This window comes from Anabrus simplex, chromosome 5 (assembly GCF_040414725.1).
Source record: "Anabrus simplex isolate iqAnaSimp1 chromosome 5, ASM4041472v1, whole genome shotgun sequence".
In the NCBI taxonomy this organism is placed as follows: Eukaryota; Metazoa; Arthropoda; class Insecta; order Orthoptera; family Tettigoniidae; genus Anabrus; species Anabrus simplex.
The window spans coordinates 110,645,595-110,673,172 of NC_090269.1; the positions used below are offsets into that span (position 1 = coordinate 110,645,595).

At 37.7% G+C, this 27,578-nt stretch overlaps 1 protein-coding gene across 1 annotated transcript in view; it reads left to right on the plus strand.

Annotated features, from left to right (window-relative positions):
* Positions 1-27,578, plus strand: part of Src42A (Tyrosine-protein kinase Src42A) — a 354,290-nt gene that overhangs the window by 322,097 nt on the left and 4,615 nt on the right. Inside the window, exons 4-7 of the mRNA XM_067147074.2 lie at positions 2,358-2,526; positions 10,490-10,648; positions 11,091-11,269; positions 15,178-15,334. Of these exons, the coding sequence (XP_067003175.1) occupies positions 2,358-2,526; positions 10,490-10,648; positions 11,091-11,269; positions 15,178-15,334 (664 nt within the window). The remainder of the gene's footprint in view (positions 1-2,357; positions 2,527-10,489; positions 10,649-11,090; positions 11,270-15,177; positions 15,335-27,578) is intronic.

Below are 27,578 nucleotides of genomic sequence, written 5' to 3' on the forward strand. Positions count from 1 at the left end.
AGCCAAGTCGTCTTTTGCACCGTGCACAGTGCATGCACCACGCGCATGCACCCTGAGAGGCCCTGATGTAAAGCAAAGGAAGTGTGCTTGGGAAAGAAGAAAATAAAAGAATCTATAGCTTTTGTTTGTAGAGGGAGAAGCAACAAAATATTACCATACTATGCAGAGGATGTTGGGGAACAGATTGTCCGTAGTCCATTGTTAGACTCATTGGTAAGTTGTACCAGCGCAGGCATGCATTCAGTTTCATTGCAGTAAGTCTAAATTATTGATTAAGAGTTAATGACGAATGAAGAAAACTAATGTAGACCTTAATGTTTCATCAAAGCAGCTGTTGAAAATTGTGTCCATTGTTTACGATATAAACATTGCATTGACATAAAAAATTCTGAAACGTTCATATCTCCACCTTGGTTTGTATTATCTCAAAGGTATTGCAGCACCAAAGAAATGACATAGAAATGTTTTCCGTCATACAATTTCTTCTTTAGGAGAAATGTCTCGACTACAAATATCCGTTGTCCAATACTGTAAGTCACCATACTGATATCCAACACAAATAATGTTCAACAACAAATGTTGGAATGCAAGCCCTCCTAGTGGCCATGATCATTAAGGCGTCAAGTCTATCAGTTTGTGATCTGACACTGTGGTAGCCGATTTGAGCCCTGTTGGTCAAAAAATTGTCGCTATCAGAATGTTGGAGAGGTGGTGGTAAACAGTTTGTAATCACTAGATTGCGTACCAAAATTCAGTTCCAAACCTCTTCGCAGTTTTCGTATGGAGTGAGGGCATATGATGCTGTTGAGGGTAATTAGTCCGTTGGATGGAGACATTAAGCCTTGAGCAGACCCTGTGGTGCTATTCAACAGGAGTAGGCTATGTGTTGGCACTGAATTTCACCCTCTCCCTTCCTACTGTCATATATCACGTCATTCATGTAATCTCATTAACTCCTCTGATGAGGACGTCGGGAAGGTCATCCGGTTGTAAAAACTCAGTACAAAGATTCATCTCATTTCATACCAGACCTCGTAGAGAAATTGGGCAATGGTTGGACAGACATACTGTACATACAAGTATAGGAATGCAACACTAATAACGATAATAATGTGCACTTGACAAGAACTCCACTCGTAAACTAAACATTCACCAAGCGACTTGGCCATGTGGTTAGGGCCGCACGGCTGTGAACTTGCATGCAGGAGATAGTGGGTTCGAACCCCACTGTTGGTTGCCCTGAAGATAGTTTTCCATGGTTTTCCATTTTCACACCAGGAAGATGCTGGGACTGTACCTTAATTAAGGCTGTGGCTGCTTTCTTCTTTCCTATTCTATTGTCGCCATAAGACCGAACTGTGTTCGTGCGACGTTTAAAAAAAAAAAAAAAAAAAAAGCAAACAACTAAACATTCCTTCCATATACTTACTGCTAACCATGTTCACTATACGGGCTGACCGCACACTCTATCCCTGCCACTCGGGAACAAAGCAAGCATTTCCCCAGTCCACCTACTGGGCAGCATTATCCTTATCTCTCCCTGTACGAGTAGCTTTGTGGTAAGACGGTAACAGTAGTTAAAAGGAATGCAAGAAAGAACCAAGTAGAAGCTCTTATAAATCTTACTCAGTTGGAACTATGTGGGGCGCACATACATTCCACACAAATTGAAAGTCCTGGAAGTGATGAAAAGAAAGGTTGTTGGACGAGAATCTCGGAGAACTATGCATCTAAAAACACTTTATAATGTCTTATTATAATTCTGTTATTATGTTCTCATCTGTATATCATCTAGATGCAGTGTTAGGAACTATGTGCTTTAGCAGAAGTTTCGACAAACCTGAATTGGTTGCAAACTGGTATGCACTGTTAACCTCAAGTTTTGTTTACTAGAGTGTTTGAATATAATGAATAAATTTTGTATACACCGGCTTGTAAATAAAGAGACATAGTATTAATAATTTCCTGGGTGTCATTTAATTTTTTTACAAGCAGTTCAGGTGGCAAGAGAGAATGTATGCGAGAGAGAAAGAGAGGTTTTTTATTTTTTATTTCAGAGCATTTGTTTTTTGGCATGGGCAATGCTTTTATACACCTTAGTTGCACAACTTGCTTAATAACTTGTGTGTGAATGCCTGTGTTACTGATTTTTTTTCTTATGATTTCAACCCGTCATTTAGATAGTATACCTACAGTTATAAATTTATTAGTCTGGAATATTTAACCAGAAGAACTCATAAGAAGAGAGCAAATATATGCAAACTTTTAAGTTTGAAGAATTGAATAGTTAGTGCTAGAGAAACTATACTGTTGAACATAATTAGAGGTTATAAAAATGTTCTCCTTTTATTCCATAGGTTGAGAAGCCTGTAACAGGTGGCCTATCACATAGCACCAGAGACCAGTGGGAGATTGATCGATCATCTCTCAAGTTCGTCAGGAAGCTTGGTCATGGCCAATTTGGTGAAGTTTGGGAAGGATTGTGGAACAATACTACACCAGTTGCCATCAAAACGTTGAAGCCAGGTTAGTTATTTAACACTGCCTTCTTAACACACATCCATATTAGGTATGTGATTCATACACTTTTGTTGAAAACTAATGTATATGTTCCTTTTCATCAAAACAGGTGTTGAAAATTATGTCCATTGTTCTCGATACAAACGTTGTGTCAGCGTAAAAAGTTTTGAAACACTCGTATCTTCTATGCCCTACATTTGTTACTGCATCAAAACACATCTTTTTAAAATGAAATTACTTGTACCAGCAGCAAGTTACTATTAATTGTTAGTCTCTCCCCAACCTCGGGTTATCTTGGACCGAGAGAAGATTCCTCTGTTTTGCTACTTTACCAGTGGTTTTTATCATTGAAACAAGGCAAGCTCCTCATTTATTCCTCACAAATCAGATCACACCCTATTTTAGATTTTCAGATCAGTTTTAAATTTGTTGCATTGTTGCGGATCAAACGCAGCAACTTGCTCCTTAAATCACTAGACGAAGGAGGTGGTAAAAAATATTTAAGTGCATAGATACACTCGCATCACTAGGATAGCTTAACACTCATCTTTCTAGCTTATGTGGTGAGTATTTATATAGACTTGGGAGACAAACTTTCCAAATATTACTGTTATTCATCCTAAAAATGGTTCTATTTGGTTTCTTCATTTTACCTTCAGGAACATGTTGGTATGGCACCATTTTAATGGCTGTGCTTGTTTTGTTTTTTAGTCTTTATGAATTACTTGCACATTCCTATTCCAACACTATATGAATGCGGGTTAGTACTGAGTACTAATGAACATATCTCAGTTAATAAATAAAGTCATGTTGAAACAAAACGGAGAACGAAGGGAGAGGGGGGTGATTAGGTGTGGGGTACCGTATGTGGCAAAATAAACTACACTGAAATGTTATCTAATTACATTAGTACAGTATGTGTACTTTTGGTTTTTGCCACACTTTGTTCATAATGTTTCTGAAGATTATTGAACATGTTGATGAACAAAAGTTGCGGTAAGGACACAAAAAATTATGTATTCCCACATAATTTAGGAATGACTGATTCTTTCAACAAGCTCCGTATTTAAGCGTCTATGTCCATGAGACCCGAGGAACAGAAACGGTGCAAGAATGGAGTTCCAATGAGAAATTAGATTGTTTCCAGAGTGTTGTTGCAGAAGGGTACATAACTCGCCCGTGGTTTGGGAACTGCAACACTTGTTGGAGAAGTCATCCATGATGCTCGTTTGTGGTTAAGGTTCTCGGGCTCCCTTTTGCTCCCTTCTGTTGATATAAGAATGATCCTGTACGACAGAACTTGTCAGTAACAGCTAACATTATTCTGTTATGTGGTGCCTCCTTATTAAATCGCTCCTCATAATGTTCTTTAACATGAAGCAAATTTGATCCATTCTTATGCCCTTCTTCATATAACCAGAAATAATGTTCCATGGTAAACACTTTCTCCTCTTTTGTGAGAACCATAATTGCACTGAATTTACTGTATATCAAACTGTTATATACTGTAAATAAATACTTCATTGCTGGATAAATGTGGACAGTAGATGAGCAATAATTTCAGTATCGTTTGTTTTGCTGCATACTGTATAACTTGCATTTTCAATTAGAATGTCTCAAATTTGAACCACGACAAAAATGTATTATTCATAACAGCAAAGGAAATTTTAGGATACTTCTACTCTATCAGAAATGGTAAAAATTGGAGACACAGAAATACTACAAGGTGAGGAAAGCAAATCACTGAACCTCATTACCTAAAACACATAACAGCAGTATGCTTAGTTTTATGTCCTACACCATCCTAAGGAAGAATACAAGGGAAGAATCTGACAAATCATATCAAAGGGTGATGTAACTAATGCAGAGGGAGAATGGAAAATAAATGTTGATGGGGGAAAGCTTAAAACCAGGTAATTGAGCAAAATAAGAGTGTGGAGTACTTCTAAAAGCTTCAAAAAATCAGTATGATATTTTTTTAAAGCATATAATAAACTCATGTGAATTCAATTTGCTTTGCAATGTTGTTCATTAATCAAAACAGCCTACTCCATAGAGGTATCTACTAAGATATAAAATACTATCATTTCATATTCTCTGGTGGGTAAAACACGAACTTATACTGTGCATGGAATGTTTATAGTGTAAGGGAAATGGCAGTCATCCACAATAGAGGTCTCTTAGAGCTGCAATAAGCGAAAACATGCTTTGGGGCATATGAGACCCACTGTGCAGTGTAGGGCTAAGACTTCAAGAAATATATAGGGCCAAGAAACTTTCAGTTAAGAAAGCGAAAACATGCTTTGGGTCATATAAGACCCACTGTGTAGTGTAGGGAATTGCATGTTCAATCAAGAGTGGAAAGGATGCACTGTAGTGGAACAATAGAATCAGAACGGCTGTGAAATATAGAAAAAAAAGAAGGGATTAGACAAACAAAACCAGCCAGGCTGTGGGTAGCTCGAGTGCAAATTTAAATAGTTGACGGCTAGATCCTGGCTCAGTCTGGTGGGATTTGGAGGTGCTCAAGTATGTCAGCCTCATGTCACTAGATTTACTGGCAGCTTACAGAATTCCTGTGGGACGAAATTCCGGCACCTCAGCATCTCTGAAAACCATAATAATAGTGAATGGGACATAAAGCCAATATTATTATTATAAACAAGGGCAAATATATAATGACCAAGAAACCCTAAGACTTCAAGAAACATATAGGGCAAAGAAACTTGCAGTTGAGAACATTGTAAGAGAAGAAAATGAGAGAGGCAGTGGAATGAATTTGTAGACAAATGAAAGAGGACAGTAGAGGAAATATAAAATTGCTGTATAGAGTTGTGAAAAACGAGAGAAGTGATCGAGAAACCTCATGGGCAATAGAACAGGACGATGGAACTTTAATGCAAGATGAGGTAGGAATCAGCGAAGAACTTCAGACCTTTTTTGACAAGCTGCTGAACAAAGATACAGAAACTGCAACAATGGACAGAGAAAAGCCACCTCGAGATACCAATCGTTCAGAGACAATGTGAAAAACAAGCTGGACGGATTTCAAGACTACAACAAAGCCAGAATAAGATGATGAAAATTAGTACATGGAATATTACATTACTGACAGGGAAAGAAATTGAAAGAGTAGGCCTACATGGAGTGGAAAAATATAATTTGCAGATATTGGGAATTGGTTGGACTGAAAAGAAGTGAATGGAGTTCTCCAACTAGAGAAAGTATATACTCTGAAAGTATTTTGGAGTAAGTATAGATCAGAGAACAAAAGAAGTTTATATCCTAAATGAAGCACTGAGCACTAAAATAATAATCTGAGAAGCTGTAAACTCTAGTTACAAAAATAGCCCTACAGATGGAGGAGAGAGTCTGGTGGATCCAGATATTTGCTCTGGCCGAGGATAAGGAGGAGCTTGGAAAGGATAACTTCCGTTGCACTTCGCAGAACCCAGTAGACAAAACAAGAGGCAATAATGACCATATTGAAATAATGGGAGATTCGAATGCCCAGATTGATAATGATGCAGCACTTGGTTTTGGTTGTGTGGGAAATCACAAAGTTGAAGGTACGTAAAACATGAATTTTAACAGAATGGAAGTTCTACCCATTCTTCCATTGTGTGTGCACCAGCCATTCCTAATTTTTCCTATTCTTCTTCCTGATTTTCTCAAACTTGCAGGAATGCTTTGTAGCACATCGTGCTGATCCTTCCACTTCATTGCTGTTAACCATTCCCTTTCTAGAGTTTTGAATTTATACCAGTATTTTATAGACCTTTTCTGTGTATCCGCCGGCCCCCTGGTGTAGAATTAGCGTACCTGCCTCTTACCTGGAAACCCTGGGTTCGATTCCTGGCCAGGTCAGGGATTTTTACCTGAATCTGAGGGCTGGCTCGAGGTTCACTCAGTCTACATGATTACAACTAAGGACCTGTCTGGTGAGATAGTGGCCTGGTCTAGAAAGCAAAGTTTATCGGCTGAAAGGATTTGTCGTGCCGGCCACATGACGCCTCGTAATCTGCAGGGCTGCAGGCTGAGCAGCGGTCGCTTAGGCAAGGTCCTTCGGGTCTGTTACTCCATGGGGTTTGGATTTACATCCGAGTATCCTAATGGTTCCAACAGAATAAGTTTTGCTTTAGACCGAATAGATCAATAATAGACTTGATATTTACAGTGTGAATGATAATGGAAAAACATCTGGAGAGGAACAAGGAAATCATCTTCGTATTTTTGGATTTGGAAAAAGCTTATGATACAGTTAAGAGAAAACGTGTGGGAATGCCCGCTGAAAAGGAATGTACTAAAATCATTAATTAACAAGATTAAAATGTTGTATCATGAGAGTAAAAGCAGTGTACAAGTGGGGAGTGGTGACTCTGAAACATTTTATACAAAAAAAGGTCTTGAGCAAGGAAGTGCACTGTCCCCATTATTGTTTATTATATTGATGGATATAAAATGTGTAAAACAGAGCATCAGTAGTGATGAAGTGAATGCTTCGGTGTTTGCAGATGATGTGGTGAATTGGGGAAAGGGAGAAAAGGAAGTACAAAGGAGACTGGACATTTGGAATGAAAATCTGAAGGAGTGTGGAATGGTAATTAGTGAAAAGAAAACTGTAGTCAGGCACTGTGGAAAAGAGAAACAGAGAAGCCAAGTGAACATAGATAGAGAACGGTTAGAAAATGTAGAACAGTTTACATATCAGGGTAGCATTATTAATGGAAGTAATTAAATAATTCCTGAAATTAATAACAGACCAAGTAAAGGTACAACATTTTATCATCAAGTCAGAGAGCTTTTGTGTGATGACAAAGTACCCAAGAGAACAAAATTAACATTATATAAACAGTATTTCATACCAGTTGTAACATACAGACTAAAAGCACTGGTAACAAATAAGAGACAAGATATTAAGATCCAAGCAGTAGAAATCAAATTTTTAAGAACATTGGTTGAAAAGACAAGAAGAGATGGAATTCAAAATATTAAAATCAGAGAAGAGCTGAATGTGTTTGAGTCATCAGTCCATAGACTGGTTTGATGCAGATCTCCATGCCACCCTATCCTGTGCTAACCTTTTCATTTCTACGTAACTACTGCATCCTACATCTGCTCTAATCTGCTTGTCATATTCATACCCTACCATTCTTACCACCTACACTTCCCTCAAAAACCAACTGAACAAGTCCTGGGTGTCTTAAGATGTGTCCTATCATTCTATCTCTTCTTCTTGTTAAATTTAGTCAAATCGATCTCCTCTAACCAGTTCGATTCAGTATCTCTTAATTTGTGATTCGATCTATCCATCTCACCTTCAGCATTTTTCTGTAACACCACATTTCAAAAGCTTCTATTCCCTTTCTTTCTGAGCTAGTTATCATCGATGTTTCACTTCCATACAATGCCACGCTCCGCACGAAAGTCATCAAAAACATATTTGTAATTCCTATATCAATGTTTGAAGTGAGCAAATTTCTTTTATTAAGAAAGCTCTTCCTTGCTTGTGCTAATCTGCCATTTTATGTCCTCCTTACTTCTGCCATCGTTAGTTATTTTACTACTCAGTTAACAGTATTCATCTACTTCGTTTAAGACTTCATTTCCTAATTTAATATTTCCTGCATCACCTGCCTTCGTTCGACTGCACTCCATTACTTTTGTTTTGGACTTATTTATTTTCATCTTGTACTCTTTACCCAAGACTTTGTCCATACCATTCAGCAGCTTGTCGAGATCTTCTGTAGTCTCAGATAAAATAACAATATCATCGGCAAATCTCAAGGTTTTGATTTCTTCTCCTTGGATTGTGATTCCCTTTCCAAATTTCTCTTTGATTTCCTTTACTGCTTGTTCTATATAAACATTGAAAAGGAGGGGGGACAAACTGCAGCCTTGCTTTATCACTGCAGACTGATTTTTATACAGATTGTAGATAATTCTTCGTTCTCGGTATCTGATCCCAATCACCTTCAGAATCTTAAATAGCTTGGTCCAATCAACATTATTGAATGTGTTTTCTAGATCTACGAATGCCATGTATGTGGGCTTGTCCTTGATTCGATCCTCTAATAACAGACGTAAAGTCAGGACAGCTTCACATGTTCCTACATTTCTTCTGAAGCCAAACTGATCTTCTCCCAACTCAGCTTCAACTTGTTTTTTCATTCTTCTGTAAACAATTCGTGTTAAAATTTTGCAGGCATGAGATACTAAACTAATGGTGCTATAGTTTTCACACGTGTCAGCACCGGCTTTCTTGGGAATAGGTATAACAACATTCTGCCGAAAATTGGATGGGACTTCTCCTGACTCATACATCTTGCACACTAAATGGAATAACCTTTCCATGCTGGTTTCTCCTAAGGCAGTCAGTAATTCCGAGGGAATGTCATCAATTCCAGGTGCCTTGTTCCTATTTAGGTCGCTCACAGCTCTGTCAAACTCTGACCTCAAAATTGGGTCTCCCATTTCATCAGCATCGACAGCCTCTTCTTGTTCCAGAACCAAATTATCTACATCTTCACCTTGATACAACTGTTGGATATGTTCCTGCCATCTTTCTGCTTTGTCTTCTTTCGCTAGTAGTGGCTTTCCATCTGAGCTCTTAACATTCATACACCTAGATTTCCTTTCTCTAAATGTTTCCTTGATTTTCCTGTATGCAGCATCTACCTTTCCTAGGACCATACAACCTTCGACATCCTTTCATTTCTCCTTTAGCCAGTCTTCCTTAACTACCTTGCACTTTCTATCCACTTCATTCTTTAATCGCCTGTATCCACTATCTTCCAGATGCAAGCTCACAGATGCACACTCCTAATCGTACGGCCAACTTGCCCGGTGACAATCTTTTCAACATCTTCAATGTCCTACTCCAGTCACCTCGGTGTGGTTAACAAGCCTCCTTCACTCCTTTCTGTCCTTCCACTTTTCCTGCTCCATTAACTCCGGCACATCCAATCCAGCTTCTCTAATGTCCTTCCAAATCTACAGAAACTTTATGAAGCACGCAATCAAGAGCGTCTTTAATGTCTAAAACTCGAGTCGTCGTCGTCGTCGTCATCACCATCATCATCATCATCATCATGTTAAATAACTAGGAACAATAATTTATTACCACCACCTTCCTCCTTCATATACCTCTCTTCATAGACATGCAGGAATAAAAATTTGCTGTTGCAAAATAAAGGAATAAAAGTTGATACTCATTTTTCTTAATCTTGAACCACAAATTTTAGACCTGTTTCCACATGTCATAAAAATGCTAAGATAGTATCTCATTTTTAATCCCTTGGATATTTATTTCAGGTTCAAACAATTCAAATTACATGAACTCACAAATATGGTAAGGTAATAAATAGGATTACAAAGGCAGTTAAGGCATGGTCAGTTCACTCGGAAGGATGCAAGTTTGAATCCCCAGAAGTTGAAAAATTTCAGAAACGAGATTTCCACTTCTCAACCAGCACATGGCCCTTACATTCACTCAGTCTACACCAAAAATGAGTACCAGGTTAATTCCTGGGGACAAAGACAGCCAACCACTCGATCCCACTTAGTGCCTTTACCTTCCACTGTTCCAAAGTACTAAATGGCATATAGGGAGATGGCTTTGTAGGCAGGTTTTAAATGATATTGGTTAGCCTGTAAATGAGTCATCATTATCCACAATAATAAATGTGTAACTATGTTTTTGTAAGTATTAGTATTTTTATTGAAAAGACATTTATTTTTCTTAAAAAAAAAAAAACACATAACAACTGTATCACATTCATGCTGGACTCGTATAAAAGAATAGCAAACCTTGGACTTTTTTGAAGTCACTAGTGTACTCAACAGTTCTTTATAACCTTATTTGACTGCATGTTTATTGTATTTCTTATAATTCTGTACTTATGCAGCAGCTTATTAATTGTGAATTAATCAGTTGATTGATGAAGGATTAATAATAAATTGTGTACAGGTACAATGGATGGCCAAGACTTCATGGCAGAGGCCCATATCATGAAGAAACTACGCCATAACAAGCTCATTCAACTGTATGCAGTCTGCACGATGGAGGAACCTATTTATATCATCACTGAACTGATGAAGAATGGCAGCCTTCTAGAATTTCTTCAAGGTTAGGTTTATCATATTACTAATTACTTGCTTTTGTTGGTCTCTTTCTTTGTTCAAGTATTAATATAGGAAACAGTAAAGAAGCAGGAAGAATCAGAATGTTTTAGTGAGGCAATTGTTAAAAGTCTATTAGAAATGACTTTCCCATTTTCACACCAGACGAATGCTGGGGCTGTACCTTAATTAAGGCCACGGCCGCTTCCTTCCCATTCCTAGGCCTTTCCTGTCCCATCATCGCCATAAGACCTATCTGTGTCGTGCGACGTAAAGCAACTAGCAAAAAAAAAAAAAAAAAAAAAATAGAAATGACTGAGTCACTTCTATAGTGTGCTCTCACATTTCACATACTGTATGTGGATCTGTTTAATAAGAATATGCAGTTTTATGAAATATGATATTTGGTAATAGGCACTGCATGTGTGGAATCCAAATTCTTGTTTCAGGAAAGGGACGCTCGCTCAAGTTACAGCAGTTAATTGATATGGCAGCACAAATTGCAGCTGGCATGGCATATCTTGAATCACAAAACTACATACATCGAGATCTGGCTGCAAGAAATGTTCTTGTAGGAGACAGCAATATTGTGAAGATTGCAGATTTTGGTCTGGCTAGACTTATCAAGGCAAGTAAATCTGTAGTTTCTCTCTCTTATTTGAAGGCTCTTCATAGATTTTTCTTCTTCTTCTTACATTTCAGGTGTGTAACTAATGTATACCATAACTAAGAGTTAGCATATTAAGATGTTTCATCAATACAGATTTAGAAGAGTATATTGCAGAATGCTTATTTTTTCCTGTCTGCAACTCACAGTTACTAGCATTATCCAAAATTATAGGAATCAAAGGTCAGTTGAATGATCAGTGCAAAAATATCTATATAAATAAAATCATAATTTTGTCTGTACATTCCTTGCCTCATACTTGGTATTTATCTCAGATAAGGTATACAGAAATTGAAAATAGGTTCAGTTCAGTTTTTGTCTGGCTGTTACAAAATCATTTGAAAACTGCTTAAGGGGACACTATAGTGAAATTTCTAACCTATATTTTTCAATGAATTTTTTTCCATATATTTTTCTGTGATGTATCTCCTCAGATATAGTAATGCAACCAACTTTCAATATTGTACCTATACAACTTTTTGAGTAGGAATTTTTTTTACTTTCCTTTTACCAGCATCGTTAAAAAAAAGTTCCTTGCATCACAATATTTTTCCATTTGGCACCAAATTTTTGCACAAATATGCTGTATAGTTATGCCAACAAACATCAGTATCACAGTTTGTTGTTTGAGAAATATATTGGCCTGTAGATTTTTTTAAAATGTAATGTTTAATTTTTCTAAAAAAAAAAATATGTGTACATACAAAATTTGGTAGGTCACAAAAAATTTAATCACCTTAAATAGCAAAATGCACACTGACATTTATGCACCAACTATCTAGCTACTACTGTGTAAAATTTCACCTGCATCAGACAAAAATTGTGTGATAAGGGATTATTTTTGTGAAAGAAATCATGATTTTGCTAAGCCATAAAGTACAAAATAAAAGTATATGCAACGTCACTCACTTTAGAATTGTCCAGCACAATAAGTATACCCTTCAGACTTCTTTCTTCTCTCCTCCAGTGATATTTTCATGACCTTATTCTTTTTCCTTAGCTCTTTGCTTTCACCTGAGCTCCTTTTCCTGTTCTACTGTAAGCGCCTTTGGTCTCGCTGGTGACTGATGTCCACAGCAGAAGTTGGTACTGGCTTCCCTCTGATGGACTGAAGGACTTCAAATGTTCTATCATAACCCCATATTGAAATCACAGCACTCACAATACCAGTCTGAAGTTTATTCCTAGTAACAAATACCCTTCTTTTGGGCATTTATTCCAAAGAACACTGTGAAGGCTCTCATTTGGATTTTGTGTCTTCCCTTTTGTGCACATTTGTAGCAGTGCATCTGATGCAAGTCTCTGAAATGTTGAAATTATTTTTAAAACTATATCATACAGAATACTAGATCTGCTACTCAATGCTTAGATTACATTTGAAATCCAAATAAGAAAGACGTAAGAAAGGGAAAGCAGCAACTGGAAGGGGGTATCCAGTAGAACATGGGGCAGTTAAATGCTAGCACAGCGCCATTTAAATGAGGCGCTGTGGGTTTTAAAATGGCGGCATTTAAAAAATAAAAGCATTTTTCGAAAGAACACACATCAGGGTATTTTTTAGAGTTCTAAACCCAATTTTGATATTTTCCTCGAAATCCATTAAATTTCACTATAGTGTCCCCTTAACAGCATTTGTTGAAGCTCAGTATATAGGTTGATTGATAGGCAAGTGTGTGCTAGGCTGTACTGTGTGGCAGGATCGGACTCCTTGGCTGAATGATCAGTCAAGGCCTTCGGTTCAGAGGGTCCTGTGTTCAATTCCCGTTTTGTTGAGGATTTTATTCAGGTATCGTTAATTCCTCTGGCTGGGGACTGGGTGTTTGTGTTCATCCCAATACTCTCCTCTTCATACACGCCACACTACCAAACACCACAGAAACACTCAACAGTGAATACATTCTTCCACATAGGGTTGACATTAGGAAGTGTGTCTGGCCATAAAAAAAAGATGAAATTTATCACATGTAACGTAAATAATGGCCAAATCCACTTGTTTGACACAGTTCACACCCAGGACCCCACCAGGGTGTGGGAAAAGGTGTAGAAGAAGAAGAAGAAGAAGAAGAAGAAGAAGAAGAAGAAGAAGAAGAAGAAGAAGAAGAAGAAGAAGAAGAAGAAGAAGAAGAAGTTGTGTAGCAATATTGAAGGGATCAGAATAGGTAAAGACAAATTTCTCTCTTAAAAATTTGCTGTGTCGAAAAACTACACATAATACAATTTGTGTAAAGTATAATTTGCCGCTGGTATGTACGAACTTGTATTGAAATCTTTTGGGCCGCTGTTTCATGAGTAATCTTAATCAGTTGTTCATCAATCTTCGTGGGCCGATGACCTTCGATGTTAGGCCCCTTAAAACAAATCAACATCATCATCATCATCATCAATCTTCATAGGAAGATTGCATCATAAGAAGAAGAAAAATATTTCTAGTCTTTTATATTTCATGCATTTTTACCATTAGAGGAGTAATACCAGAGATGTTCCCAGTTATTACATTGTCCACAGAGTTTCAAATATCTGCAGAAATATTAGTTTTATCTAAAAAGAGTACCGTACATAATAATTATAGAAAATCTAATTTCCAATCATTAATGTCTGATATCGTTTTGAGTTACAGTTGTGGAGATATTCAAAATTTAGATTTTAGTTACTAAGTCCATTCGTGGTAATAAAATGAAGTGGCATATGGCTTTTAGTGCCGGGAGTGGCCAAGGACAAGTTCGGCTTGCCAGGTGTAGGTCTTTTGATTTGACGCCCATAGGCGACCTGCACATCATGATGAGGATGAAATGGTGATGATCCCTGGTGAGCGTCACTGACGTGAAATATTGTTTAGCCATTTTGGTAAGAAACTGTCTGGCAGTAGTTGTAGCCCTAATTGTTTTTATAAGTTGTTAAGCTGCGTGGTCATTAACGTTTATTTATCAAGAAGATAATAAAAGTGACTTGAAATAAGAAGAAAAATATGAAAGAATGATCACTGGATGAATTAGGGGGGAAAAAAGGAATCATGAAAGTGAGGGAGGTGGATACGAGGTGGTTTGAAAACCCTAAATATCACTGAGCTGGAAGGAAACAAAATGTGATGGCTGCAGTGTCCTAAGATCCTCAAACTAGCCAACAATGACATTAAACTGAGTATTGTTGTTAGTCAACATGTTTTGTCTCGCGTGCTTCGTCATCTCCGTTTGATGGTATTACTGGGCATGTTTATTGTGTATCTCTTAAGGTTTAGGTTATATTGCTTAAATTATAGAAATAAATCATTAGTTGCTTGTAACATTTGCAACCGATGAAGTATTAAATAATGGTTTCTTTCTGGGAACTTTATCTTAAAATTTAAAGCCAGAGGCAGGTATTTATACGAATTTAGGCACGTGCTTCCACTAGCTACCAGGGTCTTGGAAAGTTGTACCAATCCAACTGATAAGCCCACTGCTGCACGGGGGCGAAAGGCTGGTAATTTTACAATTGAACAGGCCTAAAGAGCTCGATTGTTTGTAACATTTGCAACCAATGAAATTAAATTAGGGTTTCCTTCTGGGAACTTAATTTTTTTATATTAGATGTTATCGTTAAATGTTGTTGTTATTGTTGTTATTATTATTTTTGTTATTATTATTATTATCATCATCATCATCATCATCATCATCTGAAGTGAAATAAGTGCTGTTCACTTCTTTTTTATTGAATCTTCACTTTTCCTACACACCTGTTGTCTGAATTTTGCCACTCTCTTTCTGCCACTATTATCTGTCACGTCACATCCCTTCACTTTGATTTATTTCAAGGGTTGTTAATATCCAAGGCATTGGTTACATTGATGACAAATGCTGATTATAAATGGTGTAATTTTTTATTTTTTGTAGGAGGATGAGTATGAAGCTCGAGTTGGAGCCAGATTCCCAATCAAGTGGACAGCACCTGAAGCAGCCAATTACAGCAAATTCTCCATTAAGTCTGATGTGTGGTCGTTTGGAATTCTGCTCACAGAATTGGTGACATATGGCCGTATTCCATACCCAGGTAATGCTAATGAAGTTATTGTTCAAGTAAACAGAAGATACTTCATTTGTGTTAGCTTTATGATTCTTACATAATATTAGATACCATTATAAAGTAAACTTTAAGGGAAAAGTGTATATGGTTCATACAAATTTGTATTTCCTTACACTAGTTCATTTTATAAATATTGTGTTTTATAATCTAAAGATGGACTGTTTTTGTAATGGTTGTTCATGTTTCACACTATTTATTTTGTTGATGTACTGCATGTGAAATTTATACTCTACGGCTGCTATTCAGAGCTGCCTGGTGAGGGGTAGAGAATTTTGAAATCGGTTGTCCTGATAAACCTTGTTTTACCGAGCGAGTTGGCCGTGCGGTTAGGGGCGCGTGGCTGTGAGCTTGCATCAGGCAGATAGTGGGTTGGCAACCCTGAAGATGATTTTCCATGGTTTACCATTTTCACACCAGGCAAATGCTGGGGCTGTACCTTAAGGCCCGGCCGCTTCCTTCCCATTCCTAGGCCGTTCCTGTCCCATCGTCGCCATAAGACCTATCTGTGTCGTTGCAATGTAAAGCCAATTGTAAAAATAAAAACACCTGTTTATACATACCTTTCTAGAAACACGGTAACTTGATCTAGTGATCAGTCAGAATATATCTCTTTGAAGAAAAAAAAGTAATGTCAAATTTCCCTTGGGGAAAATATAATCATCATAAATATGTCTTTTAATAAATGAAACTCAAATAGATAACGATTAATTTATTTTCACCTGACAAATAGTTTCTCAGAGAAGTCTTTACGGAATTCAGAGTCACCAAGTATAGAATTCACTGCATCGATAGGGGCAAACTAATTCAGTGCTTCTGAAACTACCACAAATGAAATAACTAGTTCTCCAGAGTATGAGAAAAGGCTTCCTTGATAAAAGAGCCTTCAATATTTCACATCACAGCCTGCGTGGTTGCTAGGTAACATCGTGCCATACATTTTGTTGATAAACTTAACCATAATAGGTATTTCATTTGGTCCTGTACTGACTTGTCTAAAGCTATTAAAAACTATTTAAATTAGTTATGTGTTTGGTCCACCTTGTCAATACATGTCTTACAAGTGAAGTCCAATCAAAGATGAAGGGAATGTACTATGTTCTTGAAACATGTATGAATAAAACATTTTCAAGTAGAGTAAAACCTCGGTGTATCGTTTTTCGGGGGGGAATGAGGACGGATGCGGGAAAACGATAAACGCGGGTAACATAAAAAAATAGGGGGAAAGCAAAATAATAAAATACAGATACTGTATTTGGACATTTTTTTGTTATATAAATATATTATTATTATATTATTGTTGTTATTACTATAAAAACGACAATGATAGCGTGTGGCTTCCAGAGCTGAGTGCAGGTCTTCCGAGTTGTCGCGTGATGGGCGATTTACGCACATATGAAAATGCGGCCCTACCTAAGATGAATTCTAATGTTTAATTCAGCAAACAGCCCCCGACCGTTGGAATTAACCAAGGAAAGATAAAATCCTCAACCCGATCGAGACCCCTTGAACCAAAGGCCAACACACGCTAACCATTTAGCTCATAATGTACATAACAATATCAAAATATTGCAACCATGATATAGGCCTACGCAATGAAAATAAAAAGCGTGACTTTTACGTCGTTTCGTTTCACTTTTCTGTACACATTTCGTAATAATTGAAAACCTTCAAGTTCAGTTCTCTTATTGCAAACTAAGGACGTACGTGGATGTTATGGGGATAACCTGTATTTAGGAAAATATTCCGTAGACCCTTTGCGAACGATAGGTTAGATAGCCAACACGGCGCAGCTCCTGCAGCTCAGCTGAGACGATGAAACAGAGATTAGAAATTCAAAGCGGCTCGTCTCGAACGATGTCACAGCAGCCTGTGCGAGGCTGCCAACTTAGGAAATAGTTACAATACTAGGCTATAAGAAAATATTAAGCTTCTTTATGTCTGGCTTGTAATAAGACTATTGGGCAGAGGGCAACAAAGCGGTCAACAGGCCTCTAGCATCCCACACACTCCACAAGGTACGACACGATTAATCAACCTGTGACTAATTAAAACATATCTGGCACACTGCACGATTTTCTCATTTTCAATGATGTTGGCAGCCCTTGCCAGCCTATACCAACACAGAAAATGGTGACAAATTTGAGTTTTACACTGTCTACGTTTTAATTCTTGAATATTTCTAGGGGTCGGTTAGTGGGTCGAGGAAAAGCATTTGCACCATTAGGCTCATAGTGAGGTTGCACGTGAATAACCTGCGCACAGTACCTTTGTTCAAGAATCGCTACTACATTCTCATGTAACAGGTTGCTGCTATTATATGCTAAGAGTATTGATCAGTCCCTCTTAAATTCAAAAAACTTTTGCGTATATTTTTCTTACACACGATCGATCAGTGTGGGGAAAATTGTGGCCGAAGACAAATAATTTTTCGATGATCGATGCAAGAAAATGATAGTTCGAAGAACGATAGATGCGGGAAAATTTAACATTGGTTTATATGGAACCTTTTTGGGACCGAATAAATTGAATGATGAATACGGGAAAATGATAGTTCCGGGAACAATGCATCGAGGTTCTACTGTATACATTTTGTATCGCTAATTTTTGCCATAAGGCATATTTATGTCAAAATTTTACTCTATAATATACAGACAAAAAGTAAATATGATTATGATTAACTGTTGTTTTGTAATCTATATAAAGGATTATCAGATTTCTTTTGTGAGACTTTTATGTATCTCTGAACTTTTTATACATTCCAACAAGTACATGATAATGCAGATGCATACCTGCCAACGTTACAGATCCAAAAATCAAGAGATTTAGATATGAAAATCAGGAAAAATCGGGAGGAATCAGGAGATACAAGTGGTAAAAACTGCTTACTCTACATGTCTTGCACAGTACAGGAGTTCTATAGTATATTATAACACTTATTGTCTGTAAACCTGACTGTTGCTATACAAGGCTACAAGGTTAAAAATTACACTCTCTATTCCCTCACAAGACGTATGTGAGAGAGATGATTGGTCTCTTATAAGTCTTCTGAAAATAGTATGAACTCGTGCTCCACATGTGTGAATCAGTCATGCACTTAGCAAATGCCTAGATTAATATATTATGTGAAGCGCAATGTTATTTTTATCAAGTAATAAATTATAATTCGCCGGAGTTGTTTACAATTGGCTCCTAAAATCTCTAGAAAAGTCACTAGTCACTATCTTTGACATGCTGTCGCTAAATTGCTACAAAAAGACTCCAAATCTGGAGACTAGTCTCTAGAATTGACTAGACTGATGTGAACAAGCATGAACATAGCATGCGAGAACGAGAGATTGACAGTCCATTTACGTGTCCCGATGTACAGGTTTCAATAAACCTTGCACGTTCGCGTGCATTTCTTGTTAATAAAACGCCGATATTTCATGTAAAAGCGGCCAATGAGCGAAGAACTTCGGCACTTTCGTACAAAGCTGAAATGGCGGGATTTGAAAAAAAATGTATAAGTTCACCAAAAAAATAATCTAAAATTGGGAGATATAATAGAATAATCGGGAGGCGGGAAAAATGTTAAACATCAGGAGTCTCCTGCCGAAATCCGGAAAGTTGGCAGGCATGCAAATGCTTTTGACTAGGATTACAGTTCTTGAATTTCTAATTTTGTTTTTTATTTTCAGTTTGATAATTTGACTGTAACTTGAAATGTTATAACTTCTCTTCCTTGATACACATCCAGCAATCCTGGTTTAGTAAATAAACAAGTAGTCACACATGTACTGAAGGGCTTAATTGCAACAAACTGGCTTGCATGTTCTTCGAGATGAGATCACATCGATTCACGACTCACGGTTGGCTGTATGTATTGATTTCTAATTTGTAAAGAAGCAGCCATACATGCACGGGAAGGTTGGATCATGACTTGGTTCGCAAGTACATAGCATTTTAAGAAGTTACTCACCACACAAGGAATACAAATGGAGCTGTCCTAGAAATTTGAGTCCTTAAGTTTTCAACACAAGTTTTTTTAAATTTTATTTTAATGATGTTATATAGAATATTTTGAGAAGGAAGAGACTTTTTTAAATATAATTTTAAAGATTTTATTTACAATTGACAATTGAAGTTTTTAAAGTTGTAATCCCATTCATGCGAATAATATGAATTTGATGAAGTACGCAGAATATTTTGTGAAAATTTTGTCACTGATGAAGAGAATGTAATGATGTTCTTGAAACATGCACGATAGAATGAATTATGTGTATTAAATAGTATTTTACCAGGCTAGTTGGCCATGCGGTTAGGGTCGCGCAGCTGTGAGCTTGCATCCGGGAGATAGTGGGTTCGAACCCCACTGTCAGCAGCCCTGAAGATGGTTTTCCGTGGTTTCCCATTTTCACACCAGACAAATGCTGGGGCTGTACTTTAATTAAGGCCAGAGCCGCTTCCTTCCCACTCCTAGGCCTTTCCTGTCCCATCGTCGACATAAGACCTATCTGTCTCGGTGCGACGTAACACTCCTAGGCCTTTCCTGTCCCATCGTCGACATAAGACCTATCTGTCTCGGTGCGACGTAAAACAAATAGGAAAAAGAAGTCTTTTTTTTATTTTTTTTATTAGTACAGGCAAGGCAGACCCATAACATCACAATGTTTTTTCAGTGTTGGGATTATTGGTACTATATCTGCGTTTTCATGGAGGTGAATCGGTAAGCCTTGGAAATCTCTCTCCCAGGATGGCTAAGAGTGGAGTTTAATTCTGTTCTCCTCTCATTTGTGCATGTTAAGGCTTATTGCATCCTGTACTTGAAAGAGGGACTTCAGTATACTGAATGGAATGGTCATTACCTGGGGCATTCATAGCCTGCAAGCTTCAGTTACCATCCTGTGGCATTACCTCTATGCCATCATTTAGAAATCTGTCGCCAGTTTAATTATAATGTGCAGCCAAATCTGGTTAGGGCATTTTTGTGGAGACTGAAAAAATGTTATAAAGAGGAAATGTGCTGAAAGAATGAAGAAAAAGTAATTACATTGTTAAATTTAAGGTTAGACTTGAACGTAAAAATAATTGCAGTAAAAACAAAGAAACAGGTGTTTACAATTATAATTACTGAAATGAGTGAAGAAATAGTACATGTTAAAAATGCCAGCATAATGTAACATCAAGAAAAATGCTCATAGAAACACAAACTAAGCGCGTCAGTATTTGCATTTTTTTTTTTTTTTTTTTTTTTTTAATTGCATGAAAATGGTCAAGAATTTGATTCAGAATACAGAAACAGATATTTAAAAATACACAGAGTAACGTGTAAGAAACTTGGCTGAAGTAGACTGCTTGTTCTTTCGTTCCAAATTATATACCGGAGTATAGAGTTTTGTAACGTAATTCGTTACACTGTCATCCACGACAAAACTGGACATATAACATCGCACTGTGTCCATAGCTTCTGCTGCTGCACAGGTCTCGCTGGTTTCATTTTCGTCCTCGTGTTCTTGCTGCACATTCCTCTCTTGATAGATCATCAGCTGTTCGTGAATTTTGTCTTCCTTCAGCACTTTGCAGATGGTAGGATTGTCTTCACATTCAACATATGTGACAAACTTTGCATCTGTTGCAAGCTGGTTACATTCTTCATCCATGTGATCTGTGCTTTCCATTATTTCCATTGAAACTTCATCAGTGGCTGACCCGAACGAAGCCCGCTTGACAGAAGCAGTTTCGAATTGTGGTTCTTTGTTACAGATTACCAAGCACCTTTTAAGAAATGGATGTCATCCAAAATTTAGATTTTATGCAAAGCCATTTCCAGGAAAGCCAACCTCTTCTGCACAAATATTTTTCTATATTTCTGCCTCATACACCAGATGATGCCTGGTCCAGCAATTTGAGATGGCTTGTGGAGTGATTTCGGAGTAATTTCCCCAAACTCCCTAGGGGATAGAGTGGTAGACCTTTGAAAGGAATGTAAGGATGATTGAAAGGAGGAGCATGGAACCACAGATAGTACATTTGCTTATAAATTTATTATTGTTTGACTAATACACTTCTTAAAAAAAAAAAATCTATTGTTCATTAGCTCAAAAACCAAAAACCTTGAAATTTAATTAACAATTAGTTGAACTTGAGCAAAAGCCACAGAACAGCTATACAATTATTTGAAATGTAAGACCAGAGTCTTGAAACTGTTAAACAACTTTTAAAGTTGAAAATTAAGTTTATATGGATGAGTGCCATTGTGCAAGAATACAAGAGAAAGACCAAGTTCTAAATTACAAAAGCAACATTATGTTGCAAATTGATGAAAAAGTTTAAGAAAACCACAAATTGGTATTAAACAGCTAAGAGTAATGAAACAAAAGTTTAACATTATGAAGAAGCACTGGGCTACTCAGTAATTAGCTTTAGGAAAAGCAGTAAATAAGTACCAAAAACAACACCTGGCTGATAATGTAATAACATTAATAAAGGCTGCAAATGGGCAATAAGAGTACAAAAACAGCACTGGACTGATACCTTAACCCAGGGCCTCTCACTGTGCACGGTGCAAAAGACGACTTTGCTTGATTGACCAGAGTGCAGACCACCACTCCTCGATTTGGAGCAATAGCGCTGTCTCTCTCTTTCCCCACACCTATCTCGCTCGCTCCTCCTGTCTCCCTCTTCCTCACTTCTCCGTAGCACTCTAAATCTGAGCTGAGCTTAGCCGAGTAGCCCAGAGACGAAGTGTTGGTCCGAGCCGAGGGGGACCGATGCACTGTGCACAGGAACTCTGTGCCTCAATTTGCACGCGTGAGATTTTGGGCGTTTGAGAGGCCCTGCCTTAACCCCTTAACTAGGGAATAGTTTCATAACGTCAACCAGCCAATGGGTAATTATTCAGCGCAATGTACACTTTTGGAATGGGTACAGTAGCGTGTGGCAGATGTAAATACTCAACAGGAATATATATTTTATTTGATTTATTTAAATTATTAGTGAAATAGTAGAAATTCAATAGCATTATATTATTACCATTTTTCTTGTAAACCCGCAAATATATACATATATACACAGTGTGTTCATACAAAAATGAATATAAAAAGTGTTCTTTTCATTATTATGATGACATTTTCCAAGTTTTCAGATATGCATCAATAGGTTATACATACTTTCTCATTCATAGGTCATTCAGAAATTGCGCACAGTGTGGTAAATACGGAAGCACGGGTAAGCACAAAGTGCCACGTCACATTCCTCACAGCAATAGACAGTTTCCCGTCACCTCTGGTTTGACAGGCATACAACACAACGTTTCCTTGAGTGATTCCTACTTCCGGTCGGCGGGTTCTCAGATATGAAGTGACGTGCGGTTAGTCGTTGAACTGGATCTCCAGAAGTTCTCCCTGGACGTTTTGGTTTCACTGTCGAATCACAATATTTCTCTCAGTTTTGATACCAGATTGAAACGAAAACTCAGTTGAGAATCAGTCCCACCTTTCTTTTGGAAGAGAACAAATGAATTGAAAACAGCAATGTCCAATTAAGTGCCGGAACATGTTCATGTAGTACTTCTTTAGTCTCCTCCGTGCCACAGAGTAACTGGCGACGCACTGGTCAGACAAATCGACTCCTCCCATTCCTTTGCTGTACTCTATACCCAGAGTAGGTTGAACTTATTATTTCCTCTCTTATTCCATAAAAGTTGAACACTGTTTTCATGGACGGTACTGATCATATGAACATCCTTCTTGTGTGCCCACTTCATTATCATCAGTTTGTTCTTGTAACAGACTGTAAACTCTCCCTTTTGTAACTTTCGAGTCTTCAGATCTTTGGGTACATCCTTCCTGTTTACACGTAAAGTGCCTGCGGCATCAGTTTTCTTTTCAACCAACAATTCAAACAATCGTGGAGAACAATAGTAATTGTCCATGTATAACGTATAGCCTTTGCCTAGTAGGTCACCCATTAGTGACAGCACGACTTGGGAAGGCTTGTCAAAAGTCTTTAGTTTAATATCGTCAACTTCAGCTTGAACCTGTGTAGATTTTCCAGTGTACAACAGAATTTTCCAAACAAACCCAGAATCAGATTCGCACAAGTTGAAGGACTCCATCCCAAACCGTGCTCTTTTCTTCGGAATAAAAATTTTCCAGCCAAGGCGACCTTTCCACAACAACAGACTCTTATCAATGGCAATGTCACGTTCAGGGGTTTAGGCTGCTTGAAATTGCTCAACAATATATTTCAACGCAGACCAAATTTTGTAAAGCTTTGGATTAGGGGCGCTTTGCGGATTAAAACTTGCATTGTCGCTGAAGTGCAGGAATTTCACTAACAAATGAAATCGTGATTCAGTCATGATATTGGTAAAGAATGGAGTATAAACCAGTTTGTTTTTACTGAAAAACATTTCCATTGTTGGCTTCTGAACTATGCCTTGTAGTAAAAATAGGCCTAACAACAGTTTTATTTCGTAGCTATTAGTAGGTTCTCACTTTTTGTCATGACTTCTATTCTTCATTTTCCCAGCTTGAGTTTTTTTTTTCAATTGATTGTGTGGCATATAAATTTCTTTGATCAGCAATTAGAGTCAGTAAAAAAGAATTCAAAAATGTTTAGCGGATCACATTCCAGTATTATGTGTATAGCTCCATCTCCAATGAAAGGAAATCTAGACCTAGGCTTACTTGGGATGTCAATCCATACAGTGTCACTTTCCATTTCTTCTTCTTTTTCTTCTCCTTCTTCACGATCGTCGTATTCTGTGTCACTTTGCCCATCAGTGGACGTGTCACTGTCAGTGTCAGTATCTTGTAATAAATGTCCACTATTTCATCGTCACTGATATTATAATTCAATGTCTTTCCTAACCAAGCCATGTTCACATCACATGGAACAGTTTACCACCATACACAGACCAATTTACAAAAAGTTATCAGAACATGGACAATGGAGTTCGCAGAACAACTGTATCGTAACAACAACAACAACTCACAAGTTTAGTAATTTTAGTGGACATATACACAAATAAATTGTTTATGAAGAATTTGGCACGGACCACACGAGGAAACACGAGACAGCTGTCGGACTTCCGCCTAGGCACGAACTACCCGAATTGTGGGAGACCGGATAAAAATGAATAGGACAGCAATAATCCCATCTAATATGAATGGAATTAGTTTTAAATTACAATAGTAGATGGCAGAAGTGATTAAGAATAGCCAGACGCCTATAGGCAGCTAACCTGACGTAAGGACACATTTAGAATTACAAGAACGCCTTTAGGCGTCAAACCCAATTAAGGGGTTAATAACATTAACCAAGGCCCCAAATGGGCACAAAAACAGCATTAGGCTGATAATTTATTATGTCAACTCCAGGTTGATACAAAGCTTAACAGGCAAGCCTTTAATCATTCATAGTTTCCCAACTGGTGGCATACAAAGGCAAGTGCCATTATCTCATGAAGAGAAAAAAATGCCCTTAAAATATCTCCTATTAAAATTTGAGTGTTCAAATTTAGAACCACCCAATAGCTTGGCATCGAATAGAAAATCTGACGAATGATACTTATTAAGTCCATTTCTTCTGGTTGGCTCTGGGTAAATCCATCTTTTCCTAGCTGTATTTATCTTATTGCCTTCCAGCTAGAACCAGAACAAAGTTTCCAGTCTGCAGTAGTGTCATGGCCTTGAAAGGCTGACAAAGCGGAATGCATGAGGAGAGCAGTAGAGTTCAAGTTGTATAGAATATTAAGGCCGGCTACATGCTGACATGTAGAAGGTGCAGCCTCCAGAGCCTCTTCTGTGCCTCTCTGGTCCTTGAGAGATGCACGACAGAAGCCAGAGGAAGACGGCTCCTTTTATTTGAAAGAGGCCTTGTGAAGAACTTATAAAGAAATAGAGCTGAAAGAAGGCAGAACTAAGATTACCCAAAAAGAAGTACGAATAAACAGAAACAACAAGAAAAATATAAACACAGGCCTCAAGAGAATCTTTTTATATGATTTAAATAAATAGTCATCAAAAAGTAACAAAAAAATAAATAATATGAAAAACGGACAAGCAGAAGGATACAATACTTACTCAGAACCATAGTAAATGAAGTTGCCATTGACGTTACAGAGTGACGTGGAGAGTGACCTCCATTGAGAAAATTCAGAATATAAAACAGGAGGAAGACATGTTTGGTGAGCAAGCAGGTGAGACAGTTGAATGTGTACCGCCGAACAGTGCTGCAGCATCCAGGGCTACTTCTAAAAGGATGATTAAAGATGCTCCAACAAGGACCAAGCAAATATTAACTTTAAATTATGCATAGCTAGATACTATAAAAAGTACTTATCAATAAACTGTAATAAATGAGGATATAGCAAAATTATTAATTAGGCCTAGAGATTATAAGCTACCTACCAGGATCTTTGTGTGAAGACGAACAGCTTGTGCATTTGAGGAAGAAATACTACATGTACATTTCTCAAATAAGATGTATCAGTTGGGTGTGCAGCATGTCAGTTAATGAACTACAGGCGCAGGTGGCACAAGAATAGTTGACACATTTACTTTTAGAATAACAACTTTATTTTTCACAGAACACTAATGGAATTTTAGACACAGATAGCTTGGACCCTAGAAATACATTTCACTATATCACGTTCAGTGTGGCCTCCACTGCAGCGGACAACTTCTTTGAGACGAGTACGCATGTTTCTGACTACTTTGCGGCACAGGTCTTCATGAATTTCCATGTAGAGCTGCACAATTAGAGCATGCATTTCCACGCGGCTTTGAGGTCTTGAAGAGAAGAGTTTTTCTTTCAAACAGTCCTATAAAAAGAAATTACAAGAATATAAATCTGGGCTTACAGGAGGTCAGAAGAATCCACCATTGTTGTTGTACTGTGGATAACAATGAGACATTACACGATCACCAAATACTCCCCTCAAAACTTCAAGAACATTTTTAGCTGTGTGAGGTGTTGCACCATCTTTCATAAGCCACTGCGTATGAATAGGGAGTTCTATAGTGCGAGAAGTTGAGGCATGAATTCATTCTCCAGTATGTCCTTGTATTGCTGTGCATTAACTGGCTGACAGAAAAAAAAAAAAAAATGGTCCAATTAACACATGACTTGACAGAACTACCTACTCACACACTTTTTCCCCATACGTGTTTTTTTTCATGAATAATGTTTGTTTTTCTGCAGCCCAAAACTGCATATTTTGTTTATTAACGACCCCATTGAAATGAAAATAGGCTTCATCAGAGAACCAAGTGTTCATCTTTATCTTGAGTCCATAAGGCGTACTGAAATCTCTTCTGCCTGTGAAGATCTGATGGCTTGTCTAGTACAGTCATTTTGTACAGGCACAATTGAAGGTCACCGTGTAACATTCTTTGAACTGAATGGCGCGATATTCCACTATTTCTTGAAGCTTGCAGTGTTGACTGGTGTAGGCTGCGCTGCATGATGGCGACCCTTAGCGCAGCAATGTTTTCAGGAGACCGAACTGCTGATGCACATAATCGCTTTTCTTCCTTCACACTGCCTTGTTCTTCAAACTTTCTGTATAAGCGAAGGATGGTGTTCCTTGCTGGTGCCCAACTAGTCTAAAATATAGCTCAAAATTTCCTTTGTGTCACCGTAATACTTTTTGATTCACAATAAAAGATAACTGTTTTGACGCAGAAAGCTCACTGGAATGCAGGCTATCGAAGACAAAGCAGCAGTGTCACCTCTACAGTCATTTCCATGAAACAGGGAAGTGTGCGTGAAATTTGAACAACATAGTACATAAGTTGCATTTCATATTTGCTTTTCAAATGTGTCAACTATTTGTGTGCACCACCCTGTATTTTCCTCTGCCGTACTGCCATTTTGACATCAAGTGATTGCAAGAAGTTCTAAAAAATTGATGACGTCATCCAAGCATTCGTATTTGCTATGTACTGGCATGGAAAGGTATGTGCATTCTTAAATCTGCACAGATTCTTATTCTTCCCTATTATGAGCGGCATCAATTTCTTCATACCACTCTCGTTGCAGCATAATAGTACTCTTTACCGAGAGTACTTCCATGGTATTTCTCACCCTTGAACATGTATGTTTAAGCTGGAAAAATAGCCCTGCTTCATCCATTTAAAAATCTTCAGGGCTGTAATATTTCAAGATTTCTGGCTGTGTAGTATCTCTCCAAGTCTTAATATATCGATATTGACACTGGTAGCCT